General features: G+C 33.3%; 1 protein-coding gene across 1 annotated transcript in view; it reads left to right on the top strand.

Annotated features, from left to right (window-relative positions):
• si:dkey-71l1.1 (uncharacterized protein LOC569883 homolog) overlaps positions 1-13440 on the top strand; it is a 41399-nt gene that overhangs the window by 651 nt on the left and 27308 nt on the right. The window contains exons 2-4 of the mRNA XM_065005023.1: positions 2845-3038; positions 12800-12867; positions 13130-13222. Of these exons, the coding sequence (XP_064861095.1) occupies positions 2858-3038; positions 12800-12867; positions 13130-13222 (342 nt within the window). The 5' untranslated portion in view covers positions 2845-2857. The remainder of the gene's footprint in view (positions 1-2844; positions 3039-12799; positions 12868-13129; positions 13223-13440) is intronic.

Genomic DNA, 13440 nt, shown 5'->3' with positions numbered 1-13440 from the left:
TCTCTACCCTATAATACCACCTATATTATGAATTTAAGAGCTGTAGTCTACTGGATGCCTGCTCTATAATACCACCTATATTATTAATTTAAGAGCTGTTGTCTACTGGATGCCTGCTCTCTACCCTATAATACCACCTATATTATGAATTTAAGAGCTGTAGTCTACTGGATGCCTGCTCTATAATAACACATATATTATGAATTTAAGAGCTGTTGTCTACTGGATGCCTGCTCTATAATACCACCTATATTATTAATTTAAGAGCTGTTGTCTACTGGATGCCTGCTCTATAATACCACCTATATTATGAATTTAAGAGCTGTTGTCTACTGGATGCCTGCTCTATAATACCACCTATATTATTAATTTAAGAGCTGTTGTCTACTGGATGCCTGCTCTCTACCCTATAATACCACCTATATTATTAATTTAAGAGCTGTAGTCTACTGGATGCCTGCTCTATAATAACACATATATTATGAATTTAAGAGCTGTTGTCTACTGGATGCCTGCTCTCTACCCTATAATACCACCTATATTATGAATTTAAGAGCTGTGGTCTACTGGATGCCTGCTCTATAATACCACCTATATTATGAATTTAAGAGCTGTAGTCTACTGGATGCCTGCTCTATAATACCACCTATATTATGAATTTAAGAGCTGTTGTCTACTGGATGCCTGCTCTCTACCCTATAATACCACCTATATTATTAATTTAAGAGCTGTAGTCTACTGGATGCCTGCTCTATAATACCACATATATTATGAATTTAAGAGCTGTTGTCTACTGGATGCCTGCTCTATAATACCACCTATATTATTAATTTAAGAGCTGTTGTCTACTGGATGCCTGCTCTATAATACCACCTATATTATGAATTTAAGAGCTGTTGTCTACTGGATGCCTGCTCTCTACCCTATAATACCACAATACCACCTATATTATGAATTTAAGAGCTGTAGTCTACTGGATGCCTGCTCTATAATACCACCTATATTATGAATTTAAGAGCTGTAGTCTACTGGATGCCTGCTCTATAATACCACCTATATTATGAATTTAAGAGCTGTTGTCTACTGGATGCCTGCTCTATAATACCACCTATATTATTAATTTAAGAGCTGTTGTCTACTGGATGCCTGCTCTACCCTATAATACCACCTATATTATTAATTTAAGAGCTGTAGTCTACTGGATGCCTGCTCTATAATACCACATATATTATGAATTTAAGAGCTGTTGTCTACTGGATGCCTGCTCTCTACCCTATAATACCACCTATATTATGAATTTAAGAGCTGTAGTCTACTGGATGCCTGCTCTATAATACCACCTATATTATGAATTTAAGAGCTGTAGTCTACTGGATGCCTGCTCTATAATACCACCTATATTATGAATTTAAGAGCTGTTGTCTACTGGATGCCTGCTCTCTACCCTATAATACCACCTATATTATTAATTTAAGAGCTGTAGTCTACTGGATGCCTGCTCTATAATACCACATATATTATGAATTTAAGAGCTGTTGTCTACTGGATGCCTGCTCTATAATACCACCTATATTATTAATTTAAGAGCTGTTGTCTACTGGATGCCTGCTCTATAATACCACCTATATTATGAATTTAAGAGCTGTTGTCTACTGGATGCCTGCTCTCTACCCTATAATACCACCTATATTATGAATTTAAGAGCTGTAGTCTACTGGATGCCTGCTCTATAATACCACCTATATTATGAATTTAAGAGCTGTAGTCTACTGGATGCCTGCTCTATAATACCACCTATATTATGAATTTAAGAGCTGTTGTCTACTGGATGCCTGCTCTATAATACCACCTATATTATGAATTTAAGAGCTGTTGTCTACTGGATGCCTGCTCTCTAATACCACCTATATTATGCCATACTGACATTACCTGCTCATGTATGTGGCTATATAATACAACTTCTATAAGAAATGCATGAGTTTTGTATAAATGCTTGTTCTAAGTGCATGATGTTTTACCCAGTCTAAATGTTCTATAATAAAAGGCTCTATCTGGTCAAGTCCACGTCTGCAGTGACCGTGCAACGTGTACAGTGCTTCAGCCTCTGCAGATGTCAGGCCATTTATACTTCTTGGCTTCGAGGAGCAGTGCAGAGCTGTTGAGTAGACCTGTTGTGAAGGAAGTTGCCAAGGAAGTGAGATTGTGTTTATACAGGATCTCCCACTCCCACCTTCCTTCGACCAATCATGTCAATGCAGAGCTATACGGAGCCCTCCGCATTGTTACAACATTTGCACCGTGATGCGGTACGGAGCTGAATTTGGCCTCTGCGTGCCTCTTGGTGGATCCACAATTGCGTCACACCCTCTATACGAAGCCCACAACCACATTTTCGGATCAAGCATAAATTGGCTTTTACTGCTCAGTAATAGGCCAGTGTTGATGCCGTGGGGAGGGCAGTGGCTGTCTGTTTATACAGGTTAGATAAAGACCTGAGGTTGTGTGTGTGTCATGGTGTGTGTGTTATCGCTGGACGTGTTTAACTATACTTGTGGGGACCACAAGAACATTAAACTAACAAACATTTGACCAACTGGGGACATTTTGTTCGTCCCCACAGGGTCAAATGCAATTTCTAGGTGGTTTAGGGTTAAGGTTAGAATTAGTGTTCGAGTTAGGAGCTAGGGTTAGTTTTAGTGTTAAGGGTACAGGTTAGGGAAAATAGGATTTTGAATGGGAGTGAATTGTGTGTCCCCACAAGGTTACTTGTACAATACTGTGTGTGTGTGTGTGTGTGTGTGTGTGTGTGTGTGTGTGTGTGTGTGTGTGTGTGTGTGTGTGTAGGTGTGGAGCCCTCATGGGCAGTGTTCTGGCCTTAGCTGGTGCGGGCCGTCAGAACTGGCCTTTCTCCTCGGACACACCCCCTACCCAGTGGGACACGCCCCTTCCTCACTGGGATACGCCCCCTCGCTGGGAGAGGAGGGACGGACGCCTCCCCAACCCCGGGAGCTTCCATGCCCTGCATCACTCGTGCAAGGGTAATATTACTACTACTATACTACTAGTACTACTACTACTACTGTTATTACCACTACTATACTACTAGTACTACTACTATACCGTAACTACTATACTATTACTATTACTACTACTGTACTATTACTACTATACTGCTATTACTACTGCTATACTATAACTACTAATACTACTATTATTAACCACTACTATACTAGTACTACTATACTGCTATTCCTACTACTATACTACTAGTACTACTACTATACCGTAACTACTACACTATTACTATTACTACTACTGTACTATTACTACTATACTGCTATTACTACTGCTATACTTTTACTACTACTACTACTACTACTACTATTATTACCACTACTATACTATTACTACTATACTGCTATTAGTACTGCTATACTATAACTACTACTACTACTACTATTATTACCACTACTATACTATGACTACTATACTGCTATTACACTACTATACAATAACTACTAATACTACTAATACTACTATTATTAACCACTACTATACTAGTACTACTATACTGCTATTACTACTACTAGTACTACTACTATACCGTAACTACTACACTAGTACTATTACTACTACTGTACTATACTGCTATTACTACTGCTATACTTTTACTACTACTACTAGTACTATTATTACCACTACTATACTATTACTACTATACTGCTATTACTACTGCTATACTATAACTACTACTACTACTACTACTATTATTACCACTACTATACGATAACTACTAATACTACTAATACTACTATTATTAACCACTACTATACTAGTACTACTATACTGCTATTACTACTACTAGTACTACTACTATACCGTAACTACTACACTATTACTATTACTACTACTGTACTATACTGCTATTACTACTGCTATACTTTTACTACTACTACTAGTACTATTATTACCACTACTATACTATTACTACTATACTGCTATTACTACTGCTATACTATAACTACTACTACTACTACTACTATTATTACCACTACTATACGATAACTACTAATACTACTAATACTACTATTATTAACCACTACTATACTAGTACTACTATACTGCTATTACTACTACTATACTACTAGTACTACTACTATACCGTAACTACTACACTATTACTATTACTACTATACTGCTATTACTACTGCTATACTATAACTACTACTACTACTACTACTACTATTACCACTACTATACTATTACTACTATACTGCTATTACTACTGCTATACTATAACTACTACTACTACTACTACTACTATTATTACCACTACTATACTGCGATTACTACTGCTATACGATAACTACTAATACTACTAATACTATTATTAACCACTACTATACTATTACTACTATACTCCTAGTACTACCACTACTAATATACTACTATTATTACTACTGCTATCACCACTACTATACTATAACTACTATTACTACTATTATTACTACTGCTATTACCACGACTACACTATAACTACTATTACTACTATTATTACTACTGCTATCACCACTACTATACTAGAACTACTATTACTACTACTGCTATCACCACTACTATACTATAACTACTATTACTACTATTATTACTACTATACTATAACTACTATTACTACTATTATTACTACTATACTATAACTACTATTACTACTATTATTACTACTATACTATAACTACTATTACTACTATTATTACTACTATACTATAACTACTATTACTACTATTATTACTACTATACTATAACTACTATTACTACTATTATTACTACTGCTATTACCACGACTACACTATAACTACTATTACTACTATTATTACTACTGCTATCACCACTACTATACTATAACTACTATTACTACTATTATTACTACTGCTATTACCACGACTACACTATAACTACTATTACTACTATTATTACTACTGCTATCACCACTACTATACTAGAACTACTATTACTACTACTGCTATCACCACTACTATACTATAACTACTATTACTACTATTATTACTACTATACTATAACTACTATTACTACTATTATTACTACTATACTATAACTACTATTACTACTATTATTACTACTATACTATAACTACTATTACTACTATACTATAACTACTATTACTACTATTATTACTACTATACTATAACTACTATTACTACTATTATTACTACTATACTATAACTACTATTACTACTATTATTACTACTGCTATTACCACGACTACACTATAACTACTATTACTACTATTATTACTACTGCTATCACCACTACTATACTATAACTACTATTACTACAATTATTACTACTGCTATTACCACGACTACACTATAACTACTATTACTACTATTATTACTACTGCTATTACCACGACTACACTATAACTACTATTACTACTATTACTACTACTGCTATCACCACTACTATACTATAACTACTATTACTACTACTGCTATCACCACTACTATACTATAACTACTATTACTACTATTATTACTACTGCTATCACCACTACTATACTATAACTACTATTACTACTATTATTACTACTGCTATCACCACTACTATACTATAACTACTATTACTACTACTGCTATCACCACTACTATACTATAACTACTATTACTACTATTATTACTACTGCTATCATGACTACTATACTATAACTACTATTACTGCTATCATGACTACTATACTATAACTAATATTACTACTATTATTACTACTATACTATAACTACTATTACTACTATTATTACTACTGCTATCACCACTACTATACTATAACTACTATTACTACTATTATTACTACTGCTATCACCACTACTATACTATAACTACTATTACTACAATTATTACTACTGCTATTACCACGACTACACTATAACTACTATTACTACTATTATTACTACTGCTATTACCACGACTACACTATAACTACTATTACTACTATTACTACTACTGCTATCACCACTACTATACTATAACTACTATTACTACTACTGCTATCACCACTACTATACTATAACTACTATTACTACTATTATTACTACTGCTATCACCACTACTATACTATAACTACTATTACTACTATTATTACTACTGCTATCATGACTACTATACTATAACTACTATTACTGCTATAACTAATATTACTACTATTATTACTACTATACTATAACTACTATTACTACTATTATTACTACTGCTATCACAACTACTATTACTACTATTATTACTACTGCTATCACCACTACTATACTATAACTACTATTACTACTACTATTACTACTGCTATCATGACTACTATACTATAACTACTATTACTACTACTATTACTACTGCTATCACCACTACTATACTATAACTACTATTACTACTATTATTACTACTGCTATCACGACTACTATACTATAACTACTATTACTACTTTTATTACTACTGCTATCACGACTACTATACTATAACTACTATTACTACTATTATTACTACTGCTATCACCACTACTATACTATAACTACTATTATTACTATTATTACTACTATACTATAACTACTATTACTACTATTATTATTACTACTGCTATCACCACTACTATACTATAACTACTATTACTACTATTATTACTACTATACTAGAACTACTATTACTACTATTATTACTACTGCTATCACCACTACTATACTAGAACTACTATTACTACTATTATTACTACTGCTATCACCACTACTATACTAGAACTACTACTACTACTATTATTACTACTGCTATCACCACTACTATACTATAACTACTATTATTACTATTATTACTACTATACTAGAACTACTATTACTACTATTATTACTACTGCTATCACCACTACTATACTAGAACTACTACTACTACTACTATTACTACTGCTATCACCACTACTATAATATAACTACTATTACTACTATTATTACTACTGCTATCACCACTACTATACTATAACTACTATTACTACTATTATTACTACTGCTATCACCACTACTATACTATAACTACTATTACTACTATTATTACTACTGCTATCACCACTACTATACTATAACTACTATTACTACTATTATTACTACTGCTATCACCACTACAATACTATAACTACTACTACTACTATTATTACTACTATACTATAACTACTACTATTATTACTACTATACTATAACTACTACTATTATTACTACTATACTATAACTACTACTATTATTACTACTATACTATAACTACTACTATTATTACTACTATACTGTAACTACTATACTAGAACTACTACTACTACTATTATTACTACTATACTATAACTACTACTATTATTACTACTATACTATTACTACTATTATTACTACTATACTATAACTACTACTATTATTACTACTATACTATAACTACTACTATTATTACTACTATACTATAACTACTACTATTATTACTACTATACTATAACTACTACTATTATTACTACTATACTATAACTACTACTATTATTACTACTATACTAGAACTACTACTATTATTACTACTACTATACTAGAACTACTACTATTATTATTACTATACTATAACTACTACTATACTATTACTACTATTATTACTACTACTATTATTACTACTATACTATAACTACTACTTTTATTACTACTATACTATAACTACTACTATTATTACTACTATACTATAACTACTACTACTACTACTATTACTACTGCTATCACCACTACTATACTATAACTACTATTACTACTATTATTACTACTGCTATCACCACTACTATACTATAACTACTATTACTACAATTATTACTACTGCTATCACCACTACTACTACTACTACTACTACTACTATTATTATTACTGCTATACTAGAACTACTACTATTATTACTACTATACTATAACTACTACTACTACTATTATTACTACTATACTATAACTACTACTACTACTATACTATAACTACTACTATTATTACTACTATACTATTATTACTACTATACTATAACTACTACTATTATTACTACTATACTATTACTACTACTATCATTACTACTATACTATTACTACTACTATTACACTACTAGTACTACTACTATACCGTAACTACTACACTATTACTACTACTGTACTATTACTACTATACTGCTATTACTACTGCTATACTATAACTACTACTACTACTACTACTATTATTACTACTATACTATAACTACTACTACTATTACTACTACTACTATAACTACTACTACTACTATTATTACTACTATACTATAACTACTACTATTATTACTACTATACTATTACTACTACTATTATTACTACTATACTATTACTACTATTATTACTACTATACTATAACTACTACTATTATTACTACTATTATTACTACTATACTAGAACTACTACTACTATTATTATTACTACTATACTAGAACTACTACTACTACTACTACTACTGCTACTATTATTACTACTACTACTACTACTACTATTATTACTACTATACTAGAACTACTACTATTACTATTATTACTACTATACTAGAACTACTACTACTACTACTACTATTATTATTACTACTATACTATAACTACTACTTTTATTACTACTATACTATAACTACTACTATTATTACTACTATACTATAACTACTACTATTATTACTACTAATACTACTATTATTACTACTACTATACTATTATTACTACTACTATACTAGAACTACTACTATTATTATTACTATACTATAACTACTACTATACTATTACTACTATTATTACTACTACTATTATTACTACTATACTATAACTACTACTTTTATTACTACTATACTATAACTACTACTATTATTACTACTATACTATAACTACTACTACTACTACTATTACTACTGCTATCACCACTACTATACTATAACTACTATTACTACTATTATTACTACTGCTATCACCACTACTATACTATAACTACTATTACTACAATTATTACTACTGCTATCACCACTACTACTACTACTACTACTACTACTATTATTATTACTGCTATACTAGAACTACTACTATTATTACTACTATACTATAACTACTACTACTACTATTATTACTACTATACTATAACTACTACTACTACTATACTATAACTACTACTATTATTACTACTATACTATTATTACTACTATACTATAACTACTACTATTATTACTACTATACTATTACTACTACTATCATTACTACTATACTATTACTACTACTAGTACTACTACTATACCGTAACTACTACACTATTACTACTACTGTACTATTACTACTATACTGCTATTACTACTGCTATACTATAACTACTACTACTACTACTACTATTATTACTACTATACTATAACTACTACTACTATTACTACTACTACTATAACTACTACTACTACTATTATTACTACTATACTATAACTACTACTATTATTACTACTATACTATAACTACTACTATTATTACTACTATACTATTACTACTACTATTATTACTACTATACTATTACTACTATTATTACTACTATACTATAACTACTACTATTATTACTACTATTATTACTACTATACTAGAACTACTACTACTATTATTATTACTACTATACTAGAACTACTACTACTACTACTACTGCTACTATTATTACTACTACTACTACTACTACTATTATTACTACTATACTAGAACTACTACTATTACTATTATTACTACTATACTAGAACTACTACTACTACTACTACTACTATTATTATTACTACTATACTATAACTACTACTTTTATTACTACTATACTATAACTACTACTACTACTACTATTATTATTATTACTATACTATAACTACTACTATTATTATTATTACTATACTATAACTACTACTATTATTATTACTACTATACTATAACTACTACTATTATTATTATTACTATACTATAACTACTACTACTACTACTACTATTATTATTATTACTATACTATAACTACTACTACTACTACTACTATTATTACCACTACGATACTATTACTATTACCACTACTATACTACACCTACTATGCTATTATTACTACTGCTACTATACTATTACTACTTCTATACTATTACTACTATACTATTGCTACTACTATTATTACTATTCTATTACCACTACTATACTATTACTACCACTATTATACTACTGCTGCTACTACTACTACTACTACTACTACTACTAAAACTACTACCACTATACAACTACGACCACTACTATACTACTACTACCACTAATATACTACTACTACTACTACTACTACTATTCTACTACTACTATATTACTGCTACTATTCTACTACTTGTCACGAACGATTCATAGTCACTTCCAACGATTCATAGTCACTTCCAACGATTCATAGTCACTTCCAACGATTCATAGTCACTCCCAACGATTCATAGTCACTTCCCACAATTCATAGTCACTTCCCACAATTCATAGTCACTTCCCACAATTCATAGTCACTTCCCACGATTCATAGTCACTTCCCACGATTCATAGTCACTTCCAACGATTCATAGTCACTTCCAACGATTCATAGTCACTTCCCACGATTCATAGTCACTTCCCACGATTCATAGTCACTTCCCACGATTCATAGTCACTTCCCACGATTCATAGTCACTTCCAACGATTCATAGTCACTTCCCACGATTCATAGTCACTTCCCACAATTCATAGTCACTTCCAACGATTCATAGTCACTTCCAACAATTCATAGTGACTTCCAACGATTCATAGTCACTTCCAACGATTCATAGTCACTTCCAACGATTCATAGTCACTTCCCACGATTCATAGTCACTTCCAACGATTCATAGTCACTTCCCACGATTCATAGACACTTCCCACGATTCATAGTCACTTCCAAAGATTCATAGTCACTTCCAACGATTCATAGTCACTTCCAACGAAACAGAATTTCACTAATTTCAATCATTTAAGCTTGTAGTGTTCAGCGATCTTCAACAGCTGTTCTTAAGTACATAATTCTAACAGGTCCTCTGATGGAAAGCGAATTAACTTGTATACATGAGACACATAGTCATAAGTAAATAATCTTGCTCAACCCCTCTGCTGAGCACATCACACCACAACCAGAGAAATGACAATCACCCTGAGCACCACAGAAGAGAGATGAGATACGGAGCTTCCCCAAAACCTACAATAACACAACCCTAGTCTTCGTGCAGATTTGCGGTGGGTATTTACGCACTGTAGCCCGCTGGCAAGGAAATAGAACTCCCCAGCATGCTGGCAAATTCCACCAAGCCACGGATGTGCCCCCGAGACAACTGCTCAGGCCACAGACACCACACAAAAATAACAAACATTTAACCATGCCCAACATGTCCAAAATTGAAACACGTCGCTAAGCCTATCAGGGGAAAAAAGCTATAGCTCCAGGTAGCAAGTTCCACTACCCTACACAAATCTCCTACCGAGGTAGACAGCCGATTTACTCACCTCCTCAGACTGACTTCCCAACAGAAAGTAGAACAAGAGTTTCCAGGCTGGGCAGGGCCTGGAAACTAACCATTATCTTTCTCCAACGCAGCACACAAACCAAACAACAAAGGCAACCAATACTGGGCATATCAAACTCAAACACAATATGCAAACCAAACACGTACCTCCACGGTCTCCCAAACCAATAGTTCAAAGATCCCGGATGAGCCCCCACTTGTCACGAACCGGCTCAAAGCCTGTAACAACGGGAGACAACGTGGAGATAAGGAGTAACAAAATATATATTTATTAACTAAGGAAAATATACAATGGTGTGTGTAATCAGTAGTGTAAGTGAGTGTTTTGCATGAATGTGATAATGCAGGGTGTTGAAAGGTGCCAAAGCAAACAAACAAAAGGCAAGAACCACAACACAATCTACAAAGGTGTCTGCATGGAGAGAGTCTCCTCCATGAATGTGGAAGAGGTCTATTTATCCTAGGACACACCTGACCCAGGTGTGTCTGCATGGAGAGAGTCTCCTCCATGAATGTGGAAGAGGTCTATTTATCCTGGGAGACAACGGGCCCAGGTGTTCCCCATGTAGCTGACGACCCTCCCAAATCCGCCCACCGGCATCCTAATAAGGAAACAAGAACAAAGAGAGAATACGGCAGACAGAGTGGGAGGGTCGTCACAATATTCTACTACTACTAGTATACAACTACTACCACTACTATACTACTACTACCACTACTATACTACTACTACCGCTACTATACTACTACTACCACTACTATACTACTACTACCACTACTATACAACTACTACCACTACTATACTACTACTACTACTACTATTCAACTACTGTTGCTACTATACTACTACTACCACTACTATACTACTACTACCACTACTATACTACTACTACCACTACTATACAACTACTACCACTACTATACTACTACTGTTGCTACTATACTTTTACTATTGCTATTACTACTATGCCATAACTACTATGAGTACTACTCTTACTACTACTATACAGCTACTACCACTACTATACTACTACTACTACTACTACTACTATACTACTACTATACAGCTACTACCACTACTATTTATATTATACTTTTAAATTATTACTACTATACCATAACTACTGTTAATACTACTACTACTAACACCATGCTGCAGAGACCATGTGTCCTAATCTCTCTGTCTCTCTCTAGATGTGTTCCCACAGCAGATTGAAGGAGTAAAGATGATGGTCAACAAAACCCTTAGCAGCTTCTTCAAAGTTAGTAGTACATAATAATACATGGGATTGAATACAACACAAACACACACTTCTCACCCCATTTTTATGATTTTGATTCTCTGTGTAATTAATTGGATCGTCTGTGCGTGTGTGTGTGTGTCTGTGTGTGCGTGTGTCTGTGTGTGTGCGTGTGTCTGTGTGCGTGTGTGTGTGTGCGTGTGTCTGTGTGTGTGTGTGCCTGTGTGCACGTGTCTGTGTGTGCGTGTGTCTGTGTGTGTGTGTGTTTGTCTGTCTGTGCCAGGCCAGTCATACCTTCCACCTCAGTGCAGTGAGTCCGTCTCAGTACCGCTTCCATGTGGAGCACCGTCAGTCTGACAGTCACGGCAAAGATACGGTTAGTCACCTAACTACCTGTCTACCTACCTGTCTACCTGTCCTCTGAACTACCTATCTACTTGTCTACCTGTCTACCTACCTGTCTACCTGTCCTCTGAACTACCTACCTACTTGTCTACCTGTCTACCTACCTGTCTACCTACTTGTCTACCTGTCTACATACCTGTCTACCTACTTGTCTACCTGTCTACCTACTTGTCTACCTACCTGTCTACC

This window comes from Oncorhynchus nerka, linkage group LG19 (genome assembly GCF_034236695.1).
Source record: "Oncorhynchus nerka isolate Pitt River linkage group LG19, Oner_Uvic_2.0, whole genome shotgun sequence".
NCBI lineage: Eukaryota > Metazoa > Chordata > Actinopteri > Salmoniformes > Salmonidae > Oncorhynchus > Oncorhynchus nerka.
This window is presented reverse-complemented; position numbering and strand designations above follow the sequence as displayed.